Source organism: Apostichopus japonicus, chromosome 8 (genome assembly GCF_037975245.1).
Source record: "Apostichopus japonicus isolate 1M-3 chromosome 8, ASM3797524v1, whole genome shotgun sequence".
Taxonomy (NCBI): Eukaryota; Metazoa; Echinodermata; class Holothuroidea; order Aspidochirotida; family Stichopodidae; genus Apostichopus; species Apostichopus japonicus.
The window spans coordinates 31244745-31269140 of NC_092568.1; the positions used below are offsets into that span (position 1 = coordinate 31244745).

Below are 24396 nucleotides of genomic sequence, written 5' to 3' on the forward strand. Positions count from 1 at the left end.
TATATATATTTTTTCTCCTCTTAGGCTGCCCGAATTTTTCAGGACTTTTGACCGAATTTCTTGTCCTCTGGAAATTTGGGGGCAGTCTGCCCCCTGCCCCCCCCCCCCCGCCTCGTACGCCTATGGAAGCCGGTTAATTGCTAGGAATTGATATGCGTTTTCTGGAGCATGTAAGCATATCGTCCATTAATCCGCGTATGTGGTTTGTTTTGCTCTTGTCGGTGCGAAGTCGGAAACAATTAGTACGGATACAAGGCGGCGGCTATACACAGGCAACGCTATCGTGAAAATAAAGTTATAAAGAGAGATTCGTACGTTTACATGCAAATTATCCTTTTTTTCAGTTTTATATATGTAGGAATATCACAAAAGTGTATAAATGGATATATTTGAGACAAGAATTTTAAACTTTACAAACAAATGGAAAAATAAAGAGATCGTTACTAAACAAATTTAAAACCATGACCTTTTCATTACCTTACCTTACCTTACCTTACATTACATTACTTTAAAAATAATATACAAAATTAGTTGGATGAAGATATCAAGTACCGTAATGAAGATTTAATTTTTTGGGGAGAAAAGCCTATAGGGTAGTCATTTCATGTTGAAGCGATACATTGCTCTTGTCATACCCGTAAAATGGCGGAAATACAGACAATTCAAGCAAATATGAACAAAAACTAACACAAACAAGAAGAAGGAAGGGTGAATTTTGAATCACGTGAGACACAATATAATATGGTCCTTCAAGTGAATGTGAATTCTTAACACGTGCACTGTCTAGGCATTACGCCGGAACACATACCCCCCCCCCCCCCCCAACAAAAAGAATTGGAACGTATGTTACCCAGCACTGGGTATTTATGTATCCAACCAACTTTTCATGAAGTTTTGCAAAATAAAAAGTCAAATTCGTGCAATTTTGACCAATGAATCACTTTTTGGCATATCAATATTAGTTAAACTGGCGTAATTTTACTTCATTGGGGGCACTAAAATCTTTACCCAACTTTGGTTGGATACATAACTTCCCATTTACATAGGTAAACTGTTTGCCCAACCCTTCCAGAGTCTATATATGACATGAAAACATTCGATCACTCTTTTAAATAAAGACTGATCTGCACATTTTGACGTTGTTACATGAGGAGGAGGAGGAGGAGGAGGAGGGAGGAAGGATAGAGCTGCCTTGACGATCATATATATATATATATATATATATATATACATATACATATATATATATATACATATATATATATGTATATATAAATATATATATATATATATATATATATATATATATATATATATATATATATATATCTATATATCTATATATATATATATATATATATATATATATATATATATATATATATATAAATATAAATATAAATATAAAAATATATCATATCATGTGCTATTATATACAATGAAATGCAGACATGCAGTCGCGTCATGGTACAAACTTTTTATGAACTTTTGATAATTTAATACTGTTCGAGTTACAGGCACCAGTTTATGTAAAACCTGGGGCAGGCGTGACAACGTTGTTGGCCTTTTTCGATGAGTATCCCTTGTTCTTTGATATTGAAATTCTTCAACCAATACCGGTAATTTTAACCGGTATATATGTAGCGGTACAGTGGCGTAGGAAGGTACTTTTGAGTGGGGGGCTGAAGACTGATGGCCAGTCTGGGGGAGGGGTCTAAGGGGAGGGGGTGTCCCCCTCCCCTTTGGAATTTTTTGCATTTCCAGGTCGCCTCAGATGCAATTTGGTGCAATATAGCACACTTCAACACCCACTCCATTTTGTAAACTTAATTTTGTATTTTCACCTGGCCTTAGATGCAATTTGGTGCTCCATATGAGATTTTTTTTCTCATTTGGAAATGAAAAAGGGGTTTTCTGACTTGCGAACCGGGGGGGCGGAATGATACTTCCGCCCCTCCACATTTTTCACTGGGGGGGCTGGCGCCCCCAGCCCCCCCGGTTCCTACGCCCTTGTAGCGGTATATCGCTTATATCGCTATATCAGTAAAGCGATCGGAAATTTGATATCGACCGATAGAGGAACTTCGAAGTTACGGGGATGACCTATAGTTACCGTCCTTATGGGCATGTCTATTATTGTAGGGGATGTTACACAATCAACTGCTTGATAACTTGGACCCAAATAATTCAATTCGAGTATACAGCTGCGTGAATTTTAATAAAATCATTAAATTTGATAACAAAAACGTTATAGAGATACTTATCAAGAAGTGCATGTCTGGAATGTCTAACACGCGTACCACTATATGTTATGGTTATCCGATGCAACACCGTAATTTCAATAGAACTAATTTTACGTCTTCAAATAGCACGATTTAACCGATTTGTTCTGGGAAAATAATGTATGTTTTTATCCTCGGGTGCTCTGTCGTTTATATACGGATTATATAAAAAATATCAGGCCTTGTTAAAACTTATTCTCTTTGTTGAGTTTATTCATGACCCGAGGTCACGACACAGGACAACAATGCGAACTTAAAAGATTAAAAGCAAGATGTAGAATCAGACAGGCAGAGAACCCCCCTCCTACCCCCGAATAAAAAACACACCATATTCAATTTGAAAAGAGCCCGCAGGGATTGAGGGTGAAGGAGTTTTGTTTCTGCCCCTCACGTTTTAATATTTGGGTGCACCATGCGGCAAATCTTTCAGCTGTATAGTATGTATCAGCAAAAGTACTACCAGCCAATCAAATGATCAACCCTTTGTATCGAAATTTGTACTATATATACATATATATGTATGTAAATAGGAACATCTGAGCCACCGTAGACTTGATAAAAAAATTCATCTGCCATCACAGTATGCGGGAGCATTCCATGTAAGGTACGTTATAGGACCTGTTGAAACCGTTACTCCGCCCTGGGTAAATGGGTATAAAATGGCATATATATATATATACATACATATATATAAATGTATATACATATATATATATATATATATATACATATATATATATATACATATATATATATATATATAGGCCTTTATATATATATATAGGCCTTTATATATATATATATATATATATATATAGACTCAAATTTCGGCTTCCAGTCCCTTATTTTCAATGCCTGTCTTGGTCGCATCCATCTCAACTGCCCCGTTAGATGCAATCAAATTCTCTTCCTCCTGAAAATAATGGAAAGATTCGGGAAAGTGTTACATTTTGCTCAAAGGGTAGGGGACAACCTTTCCCCCCTTCCCCCGTCGACATCGTATTCCCTTCCCTCAGTACAAACATTTTACTTCCGCATCAGCCTTTGCCAACTTTCACAGATCAGCATTACAAGTTGAACAAAAAGGTTTTATAACCGATCGAGATCTTTATTTCTCACGTTAAGTTGTATGAAATAAGAGAAATAACTAGAAGAATCAAAATGTTTGTCATCACAAGGTTTCCATCACTCTTAAGTCCAAAGAAAGGAAATTTACTCTTAACTTGAAAGGAGTTTGATAATGAACCCCCACCCCACCCACTACTTAATCTTTTAAAACCTTAACCTTTGGTATTATATAACTGCTTGCATAAAATTTAATTAACTGCAAGCTTGTATAACATTGTATTCAGCGCAGTGTAAGAGGTACCGTACGTTGGTATGAAGTCACTCAGTTATTAGGGTTGAAGTTTTACTGTCAACTTCCTGCATGGACCCTCTCAATGAGAGATAGAAGAAACCAAGCCAGTTTGTATTCTCGTAAAATATCCATTTTCTTCTTATTCTCCGACATTCACATGGTCTTGAAATTATAAAGTAGATTTCCTCTACTTTCATGGTTTTATTCCAGCACCATAATTTGGGGGTTGTTGTGAGGGGTCGGGGGGGGGCCTATATAGCCTACTGACAATAAAATATGGGCAGTATTAATTCCCCGTTTTGATTAGATAGAGGTTAGTGTAGGCCTATACAACAAGATTGCAATTTAAACAAATACTCACTTTCTTGGCCTTCTTTCGTATTGTGTAGACTGCAATCACAGAGAATACAGTGAATATTATACGGAGGAAAATGGTGAGTCCGTTGTAGGTATATCGTAAGGTTTCGTTGTCGTAAACGAGACAATTTCCTGTGGTTTCAGGAGCACACTGATCCCGATATCGAAGGATGCAAGGAATGTCCAGGATTGCCCCGTAAATGATAGGACCTGGAATCGAACCTTTAATATGAAAGAATGATTCGAACCTTTAAATTGACAGAATATACTTCTGTTATGTATGCAAACAGCCCTCAGTTTATTAACACCGGAAGAAGGGTTAATGGAGATACTGTATAATGTCCATGACACTGCAAGTACGAGAGCGGCGTTATAAACTTGCCGCCGAAGTAACGATTGCTCTAAGATTGAGGGTACTATGTAAAATAAACCAAAGGATTTCAAAGGTGGGGAGGGTGGATCAAATATCCCCCTGACTGATTTAGGTATATATAGTGGCTAGCATGCAGATATGTCCGTGTGTCTCCTCATTTTCTTTAGACTTTAATTTATAGGTTTATTATTAGCTCTAAAGGCAAGGATGTGCAAATAAGTATTCTTCATTTTTGTGTTAGGTTGAAAAAGGGGGTAAACACCCTAATAGCAGTGGGCTTATTCTTCACTGGCTGAATGCAAAATATCCCCCAACAGATCACCCTCGCCCCCCCCCCGCAGCCCTTTGCGTGAACCACTGATAAAGTAAACATAGTATGATATATTGATTGACAGCATTGACCCCGGCGTCTTTATGTTTCTTAAACTTATGAAACTGAGAGTACATTATTCTTTATCACATATTTACTCCTGCTCTCCAATTGACTGCGGGCCTGGGGCTGTACCTCAGTCCCCCTCTAATCAGGAAGAATTTTCGATAATTGCTTTCTTATCCGGATAGCAGGATAATCCAGAATTTATCATTGTTGCGATACATTGCTGGAACCTGATCTTGAAAGGAACAGTCCCGCCCCTCACCTTTCTCGATGTTTACCATTCTACCACCCTGCCAAAATGTCCACATTGCCAATGGGTTAACCCCAAGGGTTAACTTTTTAGGTAACTGACGTCAAAGAGTTACTTACCGAGGACTTTGCTAACGAAGTTGCTCAAGCTGAGTGTGATCGACCTGTCCTGTTCTTCAACGCACCTTGTAAAAACAAATCCAGAAAAGAAAGGTAATTATATTGACTTATTGGTATTATAACATAAGTAGTATAAAACATTGTAGTGAAAAGTTTGAGATTTAGAATATATATATATAGTGATCATTCACATATCACTATATGCCATGTACCGCACAGATACTTTTGTGGGTCCAATAGGCTCTAAGTTATTGTTTACTACCAGAACTGATCAGCACTCTTAACGACGGTAATAAAGCATCAACGTTTTGAATAATCTAAGATGTTGTCAACGAAAAAGTTTTTCTTTTGCTCGAGAGAAAAAGGAGGTTAAAGAAGAGTGAACAACAAGTTAAGGTCACCCACACAGTTACTGCACCTCAAGCAATTCATCATGATAATTCAAGGCTGAATGAAACGCCAAAAGCGCTAAAATTGTTTGTCTTATCGGATGTTGTTGTTCTTCAACATTATTATTTCTCGTTCTGTTTTTATTCAACTCAATTATACTTATTTCCGCCCCTCTCCTCCCCTCGCTGACCTTAAACTCACCCCTGACTTACCCCCCCCTTCCCGCCCTTGTATTTCCCTCTCAGTTCCTATCTCTCCATCCTTCACGCTCCCGGGTTGGTCCGAATCTTGCTACACCGTGGGCCGTGGGTAACTGATTTTGATATAAGCTCACCTCATTGCGAGCATAAATCCTGGTATAGCAGCAAGAGTGATGACAGCCGATTGGAAAAGGCCGAGTATGAAGTAGATGAGCCATGCTCCACAGTCTTCGATTGGACAACTTCCATCTTCTGCCTGGTACTGGGACCCGCCGGTGACATTAGATATACAAGCGCAATTACTAAAACGCTGCATGTCAACAGAAAGAAAGGAAGACCTGTTGTTTTATTTCCTATCACTGTCAAAAAAAGATGACCTAGGAAATACAGATAATAACAAAGATCACTATATACAGAGGAGAGGCAAATGCAGGATTTTAAGAAATGAGATGTTTTACCCCTGAGGGCGTTGTGGACCCCCACCCCCAGTCTCCAAATGGCTTGGAATGTAACGCGTGAAATGATGCGTTCTGAGGCATATTTGTGTGACTTTTAGGTATAAATTAGGTCTATAATTAGGTCTACATGCAATCGTGTGCTAGTACGACATTTAATGGTTTGTGTCGGCTTGAAAAGAGAGGTTGTACACCCTTACCCATGGATCCAGGCCCGCAATGGTGGTTGGGCCTAGTAATGGCAACTTCAATGCATCTCTTTTACTAAGGTATAACGCAAACAATGATCTTAATTTCGAATTCAGTCGGGTCGCACTACAAGATACATAAAGACTTTACTTTATTGTTACATGATCCCTTTGTACATTTTTGTGTGTGTAATTAACACAATTTTCAATCATACCGTGATATTCATTTCATCGACACTGGAAGATTCACATCCAGCAAAGCATGGAGAGAAGTATGTTAAGTTGTCGTGTCCACAGATCGGCTCAAAATCCACATCACATGTACAATTATTGTTAACATTGCAAGTTGCTTTTAACGATGTTGTGTTTTCCGCATCGAGTAAGGGGTATTGCTGATTCACACCAACCAATTGCCTGTTTGGGCATCCAACGAACAGAAAGATAGGATCGATGATAATGGTGATGGCGGTGAAAAATAGCAACAAGTATCCGATTCTTAAAGTCGTCTTGCCAAAAACTTTCACTAGGCAGCCACCGATAAGGTTTCCAAAGATTCCACTTGGAATGACCACAATACCTGTTTAGTTAAGATTGATAAAAATAATAATAGGAGAAAGAGAGAAACCAATGCACGTCAACGAGAATACTTGATTGATTGTAAACATGAAATGCCCAAAACATACGTAGGTCTTGTTTGAAACTCTATGCTCTAAATAAATAATATTGACATGGAATGCACTTATTTAACGATTAGAAGCAGCCACATATGAATGTGGGAGAAACCAAATGGCTTATAAATGGGTGGTTATACACAATTTACAGATGAAGCGGATTTTGATTTTATGGGGGGGGGGGGTGGAGGGGGGTTTTCAAGACCATTTCAGATAGGAATACCGTTGATTTCTTCTTCATAATGAAAAATCCACCTTAAATACTTATACGTATACTTTGAGCCTTCATGAATATACATGAGCTTCCCATTTTAAAACGGAGCCATGGTAACAAACAAACAAATTACAATAGTGATGTGTTGCCTCTTTATGCACATCACTGGTGCGTAGAATGTTTTTTTTTATGGATACCTGATGTACTACGGAAATGTGTAGCACACGTAACGTATTTCATTTTCCTGCAATATATGTAGTCATGTAAGCATGGGTGAAGGCCTGCATCTGGTGAAATGCATACCATACGATTAGCCTGCCTCAAAATACCTTTCATATTTTGCTAACTGCGATCTCATAACTCACCAAACAGGATTGAAGAGAAGACTGGATCAAGATAGAATTGGACTTCCAAATATTTTGCTCCGAACAATTGGAGTCCAGAAAATGTTGCCAACTGAGCTGCTCCGGAGAGTATCAGGAATACAATTGTTACATTGCGCAAACTCCTACCAACGGCTTTCATCAAACCTTCATAACGCAAAGGAAAAATATTCAAATATAAATGTCAAAACAAAAAACCAACTAGATTAAATTATGGGTGATATAATTTACCATAACAATTCAAGTAGTAACATCAATTGAACACGACACATGGGAGGAATTGTCACCAGGCGCGTATCCAGGGGGGCGTTGGGGGCGCGCGCCCCCCGGGTAAGAAAAAGAGGAGAGAAAAAAAGAGAAGAAAAAGAAAAAAGAGGGGAAAAAAGAGGAGGAGGAGAGGAAGGAAGGGAAAGGGGTAGCCAGTGACGGATCAAGGATTTCGGAAGGGGCGTTTGCCTCACCCTACTCCTTACACCGACAACTCCATTTTGGACGTTTCTATTTTTCCTCTCTCACTCATGATCTATATATATACTATATATGGTCTATCATAACGCGCGTGTGTGTATATACGCCTTAAACAATTGTAGAATTGTGCTATGAAACCAACTGTGGCTGGTCTCGAACTCGACCGTGTCGTCGGGGCACATGACGCATTTCGGGAAGGGGGCGACCGCCTCCCCCCTTAGCATATTTTTTTTATTATGATATCGCTAGTAATTTCAAAATAGAAAGTGCTTAGATGCAACTTACAAGGCCTGGGAAGTGTCGTTTCCAGCTATCTGGGAGGCATTTACGGCCAAAATTTACTTGTACGCTTCGCGCCAACAAATGGTCCTGGGTAGTGCCATTTCCAGCGATCTGGGAGGCATGTTCGGCCAAAATTTTCTTGTACGCTTCGCGCCAAGTTGCGCTACGCTTAGATAATTTGCCTACAGGCTTCGCTCTTCCCTTGGCAAATTCCTCGCTACGCGCCTGTTCGAATTTTGAAGCAAACAGCAGATATCACATCATATCAGTGAGCATGAAATTGGCCTTCCAGGATGAACAGCCTCAAAACTGTCCGACTTGCCCGAAAAAAAAACAACCAAAATTTTTCGCGAGCGAAGCGCGCGCGTTAAACATGTTAATGTCAATATCATATAAGCAAGCATCGGTTATTACATCGCATGCCATCGTGTACCGTACTGTCCGTGAAAGTTGCGCAGTGTACCGCGGGATGCTAATGTAAACAACGAAATGTCTTATGTAGATGGAGAAAAAGGCATGGAGGTCCAATTATCTCAAAACTCTCTTTTACATTAGTAATGGCGAATTAGGGGCTGCAGTGCCCCCCCCCCCGGCCTCCTACGCCTATGTGTGTAGTGTTCGGTTGAAGGAAATATCTGCTATTTTTTCATTTCCTTCAACCAAGTTTTATAATAGCCGTTATAAGAGGTTTTAATATTTGTACACCAATAAATTAACTGTGTCTGAATTTTCGAAAATTTCTGACCAACATTCTTCATCACACTTCCCTCTACTCGTGCAATTTTGACCGGTCTGTTAGGGGTTGAAGGAGGTTTTTCTATATTGGTTTTCCATACATGAAATTTTGTGCAACATTATGAGTATGTTTTGAAGTGAGTTTATTCACGAGATATGTGAATTTTCAAATTCTGAACAAATAATGGGCTTGGAACCTTGAAAAGTGGGCCTGACGGATATTGTGGGCCGCGACGTAGAATCACCTACAAAAGCAATGATCCACAGGACATGCGATGAGGTCGAACATGATTTGTGACTGGTGACAACCTTCAAAAAGGTTATGGATAAAAAAAAAAACTATCGGGAAATACTTGGTTCTCAGGCAAAAAGTGTACATCTGGTTGGTCATTTTCAAGCCCGAGAAGTGCCATTTCCGGTGATCTGGGTGGTATCTAAACCAGAAATTTTCTTGTACGCTGCGCGCCAACCGATGGTGGCGCTCCGCTTAGATAGTAATTCGCGCCCCCCCCCCCGGGTTAGGTAATCCTGGATATGCCCCTGGTCACCTTGGAAACTTCAATGTATTAAAAGAATTAACCAATAGGTATACTCCCCTCGTTAAAAATTGGGATAACCGGTCTTATTTTATATTTAAATTTGGAAAGGTTTAATCCCTTTTTTGTTAGGTAAATATGTAGTCTCGTTTGAACCGGTTAATTCTTTGGTCGATCAATGAAACGGTTTCGAAAATGCTTCTCTCGCCCCTCTTGGTTTTGAAACAATGACTTATACTGGTGCTGTGGCCGATTGGATAAAGGCGGTGGCATTTGAAGTAATGAGGCTTAGCAATCGGGAGGGGTCAGGGTTCGATATCCGGCCGGGTCAGAGTAAGATTAGTTTTTCATCCAAGAGCACGGTTTCCCATCTGAAATAACATTCTAAATTGAAAAGATTCAAAATTTGAGTTAAAATGTTGTTCGAAGCCATCCGACGTGTAAGGTGTAATCCATAAGTGGTTGTTGTTATTATTATTGTTGTTGTCGTTTTTATTATAATATTTATTATAATTACTACTACTCATACTACTATAGACTTACTCTTTAGGAAATGTACCACATTCGGTACGAATCCCTCTGGTGCTTCATCTGCAACTTCATCTTTTCTCTCTTCTTTCGGAGTAGTCTTTGCTTCCTCTGCCTCCTGCTGCAAACGGTCGGATGTTTTACGTAGAGTTTTGGGAAGCATGAAGAAGAAAGGAGATATAGCTAAGAGCGAACCGCCCATGATGATATAGCCTAGCCACCACGCTCCTAAGTAGTTACTGTCATCGAGGTTGGTGGAAGGGAAACCTGCCTCATTGGCATGAGCAGGATAGGCTGGTATACTCAAACTGAAAGTTGCTAGAAACACACCCAAGACACCACCGATACTGTACGACATGAGGATGATTGCTATATGAAGGAAGAAATAAAGGTACATTATGACCAACAAAGAAATACAAATCAGGCAGGGAGTACAAAAAGCCAGACCTGACGACGAGGGAGTCCAGGGGGGGGGGGAGCTGGGGTCAATTAGGGGGCAGGGTGGACGGGGCCGGAGGAATATGTGATAAGGAACAATGTAGTCCTAAATTTCATAACATAGTTGAGGAAACATGAAGACTTTACACACAAAAAACGGGTCTCGTGGGACCTATACATGACTCTCGGTGCTACTACAGAATACACTACATCTACCTTGAACTAAGTAATCCATCCATATGCTCAGAATGACAGGCTGCTGTTGTTGAATAAACATGGGATAGGATTGGATTGCAACAAAAGATGTCGATTTATGATCTCATTGTCAAATGATATACAATTCCCATTATGTATGACATCAAACACCAACCACTCACCCAACCCCTCCCTACCGCCTCGACACGCTAATTTGATTCGGTATGGCGCACATATACTGTAGGCCCTTTCCACATATATACGCTGTCGCGGCAACTCGTATCATCTTTATATTGTAGGTACTCACCTGCATATAAAGCCGTGGCATTCTTTCCGACACTGTCATCGATATAGGGCATTGCTAACGGGAAAACGGTACTCGAGAAACTGGCAAAGACAGAACCGAGCGCTATCCACCACGTTTGTCCTCCCAAACCCTTGGAATTATCATCGCAAACCTTCTTGTCGCCACAGAGGTGAATCGTTTCATTGTTTGACTGTCCGGCTGTAGCGTCCTTAAGAGCATCCGGTACGGGATAAATAAAGTGTGGTACGGCGTTACAGAGGGCACCTACACCGGCCAGAGCAAACACCGCACCGAGAACTCGACCACGGTGTCGGTTGTGACCGTAGTGAGTGACGAACAACAACACCACCAAGGAACTGATATCAAAAACGACATTGAGGAAAGCAAGTTCGGAGCTCTTCAACTGGAAGCGTCTCTCTAAAGTAGAAGCGACCCCTCCAACGTAACCAGCTGGAGCTGTAGATATGAACAGGGCTGTGAAGAGAAGAATGGCAAATACAACCGGAGAACCTAACCTGGGAAACACACGGCACAGCAGGATACCCGTCTCGTCACTCATGGTGGACCTCTTAATAAATCTGTCGAAAATGAAAGAGAATATTTTTTATAGATCATTAGTATCTGGCATTAATTGTTAGCATGCTAACAAAGAAACTGCTGAAAGTTGTCCAAAGTATCCTCTGGAAGTTTTTTGGGCTTTCCTAATTAAGCCTATGCACAGGCAGTGAAGAGCGTTCAATTAGAATATCTCATTGAGGCAAAATGCTTGGTGGACGACAGTAAAAAAAAATTCTCTTTGAGGTTTGAGCATGAGGGCCCATTATCATATATGGGGGACAATTATGATAAACATATACACTAATGCTACGTCATTTATATGCAGCGTCTCATATGTTACTCTCTGTCCGTGTAAGCTAAAATGGTTGTGAATTTAGAAGACATGAAAACCATTTTCAGACAATATTTTTGAGTAATTGGGATTGATTTGACCTTTTCGTTTATACAGAAGTTCCTTCATATACACAGGAGACAATGTGTAAACATGTCAAACGTTAAACCTGAATTAAAAATGCTTTTTATATTTTAATACTCAGTGTCAGAAACATATCACATGAGAAATGGTTGTAAAATGTTGATGTATAACATTGAATCGGGGGCGTTTGCAAAACGCCGAAGGCACTATATACGACAAGTTATAAACTAAGTAGTTCATACAATTTATTTAACGAGACTTCTTTTTTTTGCGAAAGAAGAAAACAATTTAAAGTAATATAGAAATACAACATGATTCCCGGATAACAATCACGATTTTAATGGTTTGCTTGTAAAAATGGAGGTTGTACCGACAGTGTTTTCGAAGTGTTTTTGAAAGAAGAAAACAGTTTAAAGTAATATACATAACATGATTCACGGATAGCAATTACTATTTAATGGTTTGCTTGTCAAAATGATTGTACCTAAAGTCTCTAATATTAGAGAGGAAGAATATCTTCGTTCTCATGGCGTTTATGTATATATATATATATTATGTAATATGGAACGTTGTCAACGGGGATATTACAATACCATGTAAGCTCTTCAGTGGCAATCAATTTCTAAACTCTAATTGATGTTCAATTGTTGTTTCTCAGTTATTGTCAATTATACGTTGAATATTTTATGGAAGTATTTCATACTTACGTACTGAAGTTTTAGTCGTATATTATAATACAAATACATATCTTGTGTGCTATAAACTGCACGTATTTTCGCGTCTAATATACCTTAATCAACAACAACCACAAAGACTAATATAACAAGGGCTCTGCTTATAAATATTTTCCTATTAAAATCGACACGAAGTTTTTCCTTCTTTGAATGTGCGGTTGACTGATGCCCCTGACCTCTTAAATTTTTTCATTTTCAGTCTAAAGACTTTGTGTACAAATTTCAGATAACAACAATAACGTTTTATAAAAGCCCTAAATTACCCACGCAAATAATCTACTTCAACTGAAAACAGTAGCACAACAGAACTATAGATGGTATCACGCTTATCTGGGTAAGAGTGTTTACGGCGTCCCACTGTACAGGTACAATCTATATTCCCACAAATGATAATGAATGAACTTGCTGCACTAAAGTGTTCCACGGTCAGTACACGCAAAAGTTATTGCGTTATTTACACGTAGCCTACATATATATGTTTATTCACATACTGTATATATTAGTTTGTGAAACTACAGACAAACCACAATACGTTGCTTTAAAGAACATTCATACATTATTTACAACTCAAATACGTCTATATAATTCGTGTCATTAAAAGAATACCACTACGAGGGTTAATTCTTCGCTGTTCAATATATATATATATATATATATATATATATATATATATATATATATATATATATATATATATATATATGTATATATAACATTTCTATCCATTAACATGTGATTCATAACAATTTTTCTGTTGGAGTAGAGAATTAAATATCACACCAAGCAGGGACTATTTGACGAATTAAAGAACTTCTAATATTATTCATATCATTCTTAGAACAGTTACAATGAAAACCATACGACTTCAAATACATATCAAAAACCATTTTCCAAGTACCGTTTATATCATTTGTATAACGCCTAATCCAGGTACACTTTAAACTATTTATAAAACTGATGATGTGTGTAACTTTTAATCCTCCGTTGCCAATAGTATTAATCATGAACAGCCTCTTTATTTTATCGGGGTTTCCCGCCCATATAAAATCGAATGTAATACTTTCTGAATCCTTTACGAAACTATTCGGTGGATTTGGCAACACCATAAAGAGGAAAACAAGTTGCGACAGAGAAAATGTTTTCACAATGATATTACGGCCTATAGGGGTCAAATCTCTAGATGACCATAATCTCAATTCAATACCATAATCAAGTATTCTTAAGTCTAGAAAGTTTCGGTTGATAATTCTGCCGGAACAGATCATTGCCATCACCCGTAAAAGTGATCCCAAGCATCGGAACTGGTCCATGCGTAATAGTAATATTAAAGTCATATACTGCCGCTGGAATATGATTACTAAATGGGCCCAGCGGAAAAAAAGACTAGACTTGGACATATTCATAGACAAACCGGAAGCTTCTTTTAACTGCTTAAAAATACGAATCATCTCCGTAATCGTGGTAACACTGCTATCAATAAAAAGAGTGGTGTCGTCGGCATATTGCATAATTTTTACTTCTGTGTTACTTATTCTAATACCCTTAATAATCTCATTATTCTGTACTTTTATGGCTGATAACTCGGCCACCAAGATAAATAACTACGGGCTTAATGGGCATCCCTGACGGACCCCCCGATGAAGTGGAAAGAAACCCGTCGAATAACCATTAAAACAAATACAACTATGACAATTACTATCAAAACATCCACATATCCACTTTTTAAAACTAATACTAAAGTTGATATATAAAAGAGTTGTTTTAACAAACGACCATTCTAACTTATCAAAGGCTTTTTTCCTTCAAAATCTACAAGAAACAAAAACCCTGGAATTTCATGATGAGAGCAATACTCAAGTCTAAGACAAATCTAATGTTTTCCTCAATAATTTTATATTTCAAAACACCGGTCTGTTGAGGACCAATGATATTATGGATGACAGATTTTAATCTAGAAGCTATAAATATATATAAATATAGGTATAAATATATATAAATATAAATATAGATATAAATAAATATATAAATATATATATATATATATATATTTATATATATATATATATATAGATATATTTATATTTAAATAAATATATATATATATAAATCTATGTATGTAAATATATGTATATGTAAATATACATATATATTTATATATATATATATATATATATATATACATATCTATATATATATATATATTTATATATTTATTTATATCTATATTTATATATATATATATATATAAATATATACATATATAAATTATATATATATATATAAATTGGAGGTAAACGACAAAGGCAAATGAATATATATAAATGAAAATCGTAATGAGTTGGAAAATCAAGAACAGTGAAATTCATTTGCCTTTGTCGTTTATATATATATATATATATATATATATATATATATATATATATATATATATATATATATATATATATATATATTTATATATAATTTATATAATTTATATATATATATATAAACGACAAAGGCAAATGAATATACACAATTGAAAACGTAATGAGCATATATATAAATACCGGTGGAGGCTGGAAGTTTTTTCACTGTTCTTGATTTTCCAACTCATTACGATTTTCATTGATATATTCATCTGCCTTTGTCGTTTACCTCTATTTCATTAACATAAAGTCTGTTCAAAGTATCTCTTTCGAGATCCGGCTTTAGGATTCACAAATGATTTTCGAGTTGGTAAGCATCATGTTTGATCTCTAGAGTAAGGCAAAATATATCACCAAAAACAGAACTAGTATATTGTTCGATACAGGTGACAAACGCCTACAGTGGAATTACGACCTTCCTTACCGGTTTCGAACCTCTGGACCTCGAACAATCAGCGTCCATGGCCTAGTTGGTTAGGGTGTCCGCGTACAGAGCGGGAGGCCCGGGTTCGAATCCCGGTGGAGGCTGGAATTTTTCACTGTTTCTGATTTTCAAACTCATTACGATTTCCATTTATATATATATATATATATATATATATATATATATATATATATATATATATATATATAAATGAAAATCGTAACGAGTTGGAAAACCAAGAACAGTGAAAAAACTTTCAATAAACGTTCAAAGTATCTCTTTCGAGATCCGGCTTTAGGAATCACAAATGATTTCGAGTTGGTTAGAATCATGTTTGATCTTTATTTTTTTTTTATGTTTTTTTTTTTTTCTATTTTAAGTACAGTAGGAATTGTTTCCATCTCATTTATTCACGATTATTAAACATTTATATGGTACATCGATTATATTTAGAGTTCTGATAAAAACATAGGTATGCCATCTGAATGATACAAAGGAATTATTAACATAATGATACAAAAATTGATTCTGAATTGAGTATTTCGTCTTCTCCTCTTATACCGAAATATATGTATACATATCCAGAAAAACAATCCTTCGGTGAATACAAAACTCACGCTTACACACGCGCAACAAAAAAAAAAGGACATATACATACAAATACCCCCCCCCCCCCAAACACACACACACACGCACAAGTACAGAGACACCTGCATACACCCACACCTACGTACGAACAAAAACACCCACACACAAGTAAAATAGAGCACATTGAGGAAAAAACAGCGAAAAACAACAGATATTGTCCATGCTACTACATAAATGTAACAGTAAGATAGATGATAAGCAGAGGTTAAGTCAAGAGACGCAAAGTTCATTGATTGAATGAGAAAAGCAAGTCCTTAATGCCATTTATTTTCTACGAGCAGAGCTAGTCGAGTTTCGCTTCGAGGCAATGTTTTAACGCTAACCGGTTATCTAATGCTTTTGCTCCTATCTTGTAATCAGTGTTAAGGAGACTAATAGGCCTATAGTTAGCTATAACATTATGGTCCTTATCCAGTTTAGGAATTAGAGTAATGACCCCTCTATTTTGCTCACAGTATAATGAATGATGATCAAAACCAAAATTCAAGGAATCGACAGCAAGCTGACCAAGAAGAGACCAACAATGTCTATAAAACTCAGTAGAGAGACCATCACTACCAGGAGATTTACCGTTGGCCATTGAGCTTAAGGCTCTATGACATTCATCTAAAGTAAGAAGAAGCAAGAACTGGGATCCCGATTCCTCAGAGTGAAAGTCAGGCAAATCTCGAATAAAATATGAAGGATAACATTGTGAATGAGAGTATAAAGTACTATAAAACACACGTATTTCACGAAGAATTTCTCAACTGTTGGTGGTGACTTTGCCCCTGTTCATATTTAAGCTAAAAATGATGTTATTTGCCTTGTTGCGCCTTTCTAAATTCAGAAACTATTTAGTGTTTTTTTTCACCAGCCTCAACCCAACGAGCTCTCGACCGAACAATAATGCCATGAAGCTTGTCATGATACAAACTTTTTAATTTATTACGGGTATTATCTAAACTTTGACGAATGGCATCAGAGTGGTTTTCATACAACTCTCTTTCCAGATTGGAGATACTGCGTAAAATTTCGATTTCGTTTTTACGTGTACATTTAGCTTTTTGTTTGGCAAATTGAATAGTTTTAGAGCGAATGACATCTCCCAATTTGCGGAAGGGTTTATAGATCGTGTGTTGCGAGTAACAGTAGCAACTAGATTTTGAATTAGGTCGTTATACGCAGAATCAGCTAAAAGAGAGTTGTTAAACTTCCAATACCCTGGACCTCTATTATCTTCATGAATTTGAATCGATAAAACCACCATAGAGTGGTCAGATTGAAGAGGAGGCTGAAATTCAATATTGACGATTTTACCAACAAAACTACGAGATATAAGGAAAAAATCTAATCTGCAATGAATATCAATTTTAGAATGCCAGCTAAAATCTTTTAAGAGAGGGTTTCTCTCTCTCCAGATATCGACCAGGCTGTGAATATCCATGAGCGCTAGGCATTCATCACGGGCTTTAAAGTTTGTTCTAGGGTCACCACCGAGTTTATCAATGGCAAGATTAAATACAAAGTTGAAATCCCCACCCCAAATGATAGTATTAGTATTGAAAGAATTTAAGTTACGAGAAACGTCATTGTAGAAAGCAGGATTATCTTGGTTAGGGCCATAGGTACAGACAATGGTAAAGAGCCGATGATTGTAGTTAAAGTCAACAATAATACATCTACCATGCTGGTCAGTATGCACTTTAACAATGTCAACAGAAAGATTGGAGTTAAAAAGAATAGCGACCCCTTACTTCAAGCAGTTCCATGAGAAAAAATCATTTTCCCTCCCCACTCATTAGTCCAGAAGCGCTCCACCTCAGGGGTACTGTGCGTTTCCTGGACAAGAATTATATTAAAATGATGGCGATGAAAATATGTATCTACGTTTTTTACTCTGCCTTAAGCCCCTGACATTACAGGAGCAAATCTTAATATCAGCTATGGCCATGAAAAATCAAAATAATTAAAAGAAAGAAAAAAAGGAAAAATATATTGTAGCATTATGAACGTGCGAGGAGGAAAAAACAAAAGTTCTTGCCAAAATTACTAATTTAAGTTTTGGAAAAACTGCAAACAATATTATTCTCTTACTTACCCTGCTAACAACCTACAACCGGCGGCATAAGCCAGTATTCCAATTCTTGACAAGCAATAATGTGCATACAAGACGTGCAGTATTAAAACCCTTTGAGTTTTTTTCTCAGGTGGTGCGAGGGAATATTGTTTATGTTACCCTTGAGAGGAACCGGAAAGGTTCCACCTTCCACCTTCCACCTTATCGGATCAATAATTTTATCGATCATATATCAAGAAAAATAACGCCATCTCACTTAATGCAGGAAAGGAAGTAGGAAGAATTACATAAGCTTGTAATATGTATAAGGTAAACGTTGTTAGCAAATACATCATTGAAGGAATCCATGTTAACAGGTGTTGAGTTGTAAATGCTGCTGTAATCTTGTGTAGTGTCGAACCTTTTGGTATGCATAGTTACCTATGACTAAATGAGCTTACTCAGTCGCTAATATATTTGTACTCAGACTTGTATTTATATGTTATTTTGAATGATTGACAAAAGAAAAAGGTTGGAAAATATGGAACCTTGGACAACCTTCTGCTTCTGCTGTAGTTTACAGTACGCACGTGATATTGAGCAAGAGGCTAAAAATTTTTTTTTTTACAAAGTATGAAAATAACTAGTATTTATTACTAATGTTATGTGATTAATCCTAACTGAATGATTAATGTTCAGTGTTAATCGAGGAACACAAACTTTGAGCACAATTATTTTTAAATTGCATTGCATTTGATTGCAACACCGTATACAATCGGGACTTAATATTAGGCTATGTTGTGACCTTGATATTATACAGGCTTAAATCCTTGATATAGGCAGATTCAAACACAGTCTTGTGGTGTGTTAGGTTTACTTTAGTTTGTTGACTTAACACTCCAAAATCAAAGTGACAAGAATACAAACCCAATAAAAGAAATAACAGAAGGAAGTAAAGTCTAGGTTATATTGCAGGCTATTGCTTATTACATACGGAATTGAGTGCCTCATAACTAAGGGAGGGTGTATACAGCGTAGTCTTTCAGTATAAGGTCACACGTACTAGCATGTCAATACAGCCTACGCTATAAGGTTTAACTCCAAATTTGTTTGATGAAAATTGACGGAACATAAACGAATAGTATTGCCAAAAAACAAAATTAAAATATCCAAAATCAACATAAATCGTTGCTTGTGGTAACTTGCAAATTACGTCGCTAGAATTTAGATCAACCTGTATACGATTGGACCCATATAGTGCGTTCATGGACATCTAAATATGATACCTTTTGGAAAATCATAACGTCTCGCTGTCACTTCATTCGAAACTACATGAAAACTTATACGCTTCAATCTCGACACTTAAACTACATAGCATTAAATGATATGATATCTTTTACGTTGAAGAAGGAAGCCTATATTAAATACTAAACGAAAATTCTAAACGAAAATTCTAAACGAACGCGTGAAGAAATTTGTCGTTGAACTTACCAAAATTTCTTGATATGGTATAAATTTTTCTATAGTCTTGATACCTCAAACGTATTCGCTTAAATGTGAAAACAGTTGTGATAAGAGAATTTGCTATAACCTGTGTAGCAAAGACGGTTGAACGAACAAACACAAAAGTCAAGTAAGTATATGCAGGCAGACTGACACAAATAAACAAGAATTGTCGCAGCCGCGGTTTGTATATTGGGTATATTCATATATACTTCGACGTATGTAAGATATTTGTCTGCGCTTCCTGGGCTTGTAGGCTATTGGAGGTATATATGCGATAGACTTAACGCTGTCTATCACCTTTATATATATAGGCCTATATATATGTAGGCCTAGATATATATACCTATTGTGTTGGCCGTTAAAGGCGTATAGGTGATATCCATGCACTTGAGTCTTAGGAAATATTAAAGAATGACAATACTTCATTACTATCCTATGTACTAAGGCCCACAGCTACATTGTAATAGCTAGGCTATACAACAGTTTCTACGGCCGGGATAACTTGGTTTCTTCCCGTAACCATGACAACTGACGACACATTCCAGCAAGTTTCAAACGCGTCTATTCAAATAGATACAAATGAGATGACCAGCAAGTGCTGCAGCTATTGTGTTTATCCACAAGGAGATGCGTCCAAAGCCGTGTCCTGCGATTTCTGTAGAGTGAACTACCATGTCCCTTTGTGCTGTCCCCTTTCGAAGGGAATGGTGATGCACACCCGACGATGATCACACAGTCACAGTCCCGATGCAAGGGGACTGGGGCTGAGAGCGTATCAGTCGGTAGTTTGGTTTTCGTGCCCAGGTTCTTTCTTGGGCGACTTTCTCTTAAAACGTACCCTTTGTGCTGGCCTTGAAAAACCTCCAACCAAAGGAGCGAAATCAAGATGGTTTTGCCAACCGTGCTTAAGGCTACCAAACCATCTACAGGTAACCCAACTTAAACTTAAAGAAGCTCTACAAAAAATCATTACACCACAGACTCGGATCACATCAGGGGGGCGTTGTGGTTGATCGTTGTGGTTGATCGATAGTTTACTGGTGTGTGTTTATGAGCTGTAACTTATCATGAGGATGGACGGTGCTGGGGGTGGGAGATTATTAACGGATCCATGTACTGGCACTCTATATGGGCCTTCTTTTGTTTCTAGTTCAAACTGTTTGAACTGTTTAAAGGTGAGGAGTATGCCGGGCGAGGCATGCAGTGAGTAAAGGGGAGTCACATTGGTGGAATGGAACCCCTTTGCTTCTGACGTGTGTACGCCTTTGCCATTTTAAGACAACTTCATGAAGCAGTATTTAATGCTTTCACTTCTTTAAATATAGCTGAAAGACCCAGCTAATTTTCGTACATATGTTTTTGTTCTGATATTCGCAGTGTGCTTAATTTTTAAAAGACTCACATAATTTTCCGATACGTGCGTATGAAATAGCACATATACAGTAAGAATAGGGTAAATTGTTTATTTGTCTTATGAATTTGTCTTTGAGGGCGTTGTGGTCAAGTGGTTAAGGCAGTGGACTTGTGATCTAAGGATTACAGGTTCGAGCCATGGCCAGATCACTGCGTTGTGTCCTTGGGCAAGGCACTTTATCTCCATTGCCTCTCTTCACCCAGGTGTATAAATGGGGACTTGCGAGGTGACTTGTAAATATAGTTGCGTGCGCCGGTTTGTGGCTGCACCCTATGGGAAGTCCCCCAGGGAACACGTGGCTGTGGTGCACTGTGGTGCCCCAGGAGAGAAAGTTTGAATTGTGCACACTTTGGTGTGTAGGCGTGACAAGTTACCAATGACCAGGGTTAAGTTACACATCCGGGACAGCAAGTTTGCTTATGAGGATGTTCATTAATCAAGAATCAAGATGAATCAAGAAACTGAGCTAACTACTCCAAATATGCATACTGCAGTGAAACCGAACTTAAAGTTTCAGGTAAGTATCATGCTTCTGAAATCTATAGTCAACCACCAAAGCCTCCTTGCCCACCCACAACCAAAGTTCTCATAGCTGGGGACTCGATCTTGCGTGATTTCTCAAGAAATGACTTTGAAAGCAATGTCAATGTGTTGTCTTTGAGAGGAGCGACGATCAGTGACCTAAAGCTGCATATCGAAGAACGTGAAGCCTGCCTGGACACCAATCACGTCATTTGACATGTTGGAACTAATGATATATATCATGGTTTCCCAAACCACTGAAGCAATTCTTGTGGGGTCGCAGGCTTGTTTCAAAATATATAAAAAAAATCTGAGGGTACCCAAAATTTACCCGAATTTGAACGTTCGCAGTCAAAATCCTACACAATTCACCCTGAAAACTCATATTTAGGGTTTTATTAGCGGCCGTTCTAGCGTTTTTCCTGAGTGAATCTGGCGTTTTTTGCTCAATTGTCGCTGGCCACCCTTCTTCTTTATATTCACTATATTGTTTTCACATACAACTACAGTACTGTACTACAGGTACATGTGGGCCTGCACAACTTCATTATTCCGGAGACACAAACTTGGGGTCGCGCTCGGATGGCGCTACATGAAATGGGGTCCCCGCCTTGAAAAGTTTGGGAACCACTGATATATATTATAAGCGATTATGAAGGTCTTGTAACTTAAATACAGACGAAGAATACATCCCCGACAAAAGTAATCATCTCAGGTCCCTGCCCAAGGACGGATCCACAATCCGAATCTATCAAGGAATTCAACAACAGTCTAAAGGAACTAGCCATGAAATGTGACTGTAACTTCATTGAAAACATACCATCGTTTTCATATGGTGATGGTGAAGTCGACACATCCCGATTGTGTGATGATGAACTACACCTTAGTCAGCTAGGCAGTGATAAACTCAAATCTTAATTCACGTCAATAGGACCCGTTTGTCTCCGGAACAAGGTTCGTCTCGATCATCAAATGAGGGCTAAAACTCATAATGGAACATGCCGTATACCTATAGAAGGCATCCCGTCAGCTACAATAACCAGAGTCGCCAACATAGGATTTTTTTCGCATCCGATCAGCCTCAGCCCTACAACCCTCACCACTCCAACGAAAAGAACAGACTAACTATCAAAGATTACCCACACCAGTTAAACAAGAGGACCAACCATCAGTTCTCCAGAAGACCGTATAACAAATACGAAAGGGGTTCAACTATGGGGGAAATAACCACAACTCAAAAAGATGTCGATTTGACCGACCCATTAAGTGTAGAGCATGTGGTCGTCATGAACACAAGGAACGGTCATGCTTTAACACCACACCCATTTATTAGATTCTTGGCCAAATTGAGGGTGCCGCTACACATGAACCCTGTCCTGTGATTACTCCTGACGACACCCATAATGAATCAAACAAGCTAATTCATTATAAACACATGAATAGTGCACACATTGATGTAAGTAAGAGCTTTAACAAATGTTTTTAATAAATTTACCAATTTTATGACCACCATGAAAAACAATAATTTCATCGAAATAGGTTATATGAATATTCATCACCTTTTACCTAAGGTGGATCAATTACAGGCTATTTTATATGATGGTACGAAATCTTTTAATGTATTTGCTTTGAACGAAACTTTTTTAAATGATACCATCCAGGATTATGAAGTATGCATACCTGGTTACAATGTAATTCGTAAAGACAGGAATGATAGAGAACGAGGAGGGGTTGCTGTATACATTAAAAACAACACCAGCTTTATTCGACATTCCAAATTTGAAACAAATAGAATTGAAGGGATCTGGGTCGAAATTATTTTACCTCATATTAAAAATTTGTTATTATGTGTTTTGTATCGCCCCCTGACTCAACAGCCGAGTGGACTGATCATGTTCATGACATGTTAGCTGCCCCATGTAATTCTTTTTCTGATATAGTTATTATCGGGGACTTAAACATAAATCTACTAGGTGGTGGTAACAAAAGGTGGATGTAAGACATGGAGATGTACAACTTGAAGCAAATAATCAAGGTACCAACTAGAGTAACTAATTTATCGTGCACATTAACTGATCATATTTATACGACTAAAGAAAGTCGAATTGTCAATACTGAAGTTCCAAAAATGAAGTTGAGTGACCATTACCCGATATATTTCACTTGGAAACACGCTGCCTCACACCAACCATGCATCATCAAAAAAGACGGGTCACGAAACCATGAAATATCGTGCGACAAATAAATTAGATGTAAATGCGTTCAAGCAAGACCCAAGGTATTGTTCTTGGCCATCTGTGTTGCAGGTAGCAGATGCAAATCGTTCTTTAGAAAATTGGGAAAATATTTTGCTTAATATTGTTAATAAGCATGCTCCCCAAAAAAAAAAAAAAGGGTCAAAATAAAAATCAGCCCAAGTGGTTCAATGCTGAGATAAGTCAGCCATTAAAATGAGGAATTCGTCAAAATGAAAAGATCCAGAGACATATCGATTCTGGAGAAACAAACTTGTTGTAAGTTTAATTCGATCGGCTTAAACAAAGTTATTTCGGAGATTCTATTGTTAAGGGCAAAGGCGATTCCAAAGCTATTTGGCAAATCCTTATAAATGCTCAGTCCAAT

At 37.7% G+C, this 24396-nt stretch overlaps 1 protein-coding gene across 2 annotated transcripts; it reads right to left on the bottom strand.

The window, feature by feature from the left end:
- Positions 1–312: 312 nt before the first annotated feature.
- On the bottom strand, positions 313–20080 carry LOC139971568 (solute carrier organic anion transporter family member 1A2-like). Of its 2 annotated transcripts, none has more exons than XM_071978155.1 (9): positions 19824–20080; positions 11108–11685; positions 10183–10536; positions 7601–7765; positions 6566–6927; positions 5842–6017; positions 5118–5182; positions 4004–4221; positions 313–3195 (listed from the first exon to the last, which is right to left on the bottom strand). In XM_071978155.1, the coding sequence occupies exons 2-9, from the start codon at positions 11664–11666 to the stop codon at positions 3103–3105; spliced, it is 1992 nt and encodes a 663-aa protein (XP_071834256.1). In that variant the 5' UTR covers positions 11667–11685; positions 19824–20080; the 3' UTR covers positions 313–3102. The 2 variants fall into 2 exon arrangements, with proteins under 2 accessions (XP_071834256.1, XP_071834257.1); XM_071978156.1 differs by lacking the exon at positions 19824–20080 and adding an exon at positions 18031–18053.
- Between the last annotated feature and the right edge of the window lie 4316 nt (positions 20081–24396).

What these genes read in the sequence shown, in the direction of transcription:
- LOC139971568 (XM_071978155.1), bottom strand. Translation starts at nt 11,666, where the DNA reads ATGAGTGACGAGACGGGTATCCTGCTGTGCCGTGTGTTTCCCAGGTTA. An exon ending in TGCCACGGCTTTATATGCAG is followed by an intron (nt 10,537 to 11,107) that starts GTGAGTACCTAC and finishes TCCTTCATATAG; the next exon opens with CAATCATCCTCATGTCGTAC. An exon ending in TCGATGAAATGAATATCACG is followed by an intron (nt 6,018 to 6,565) that starts GTATGATTGAAA and finishes GTTGACATGCAG; the next exon opens with CGTTTTAGTAATTGCGCTTG.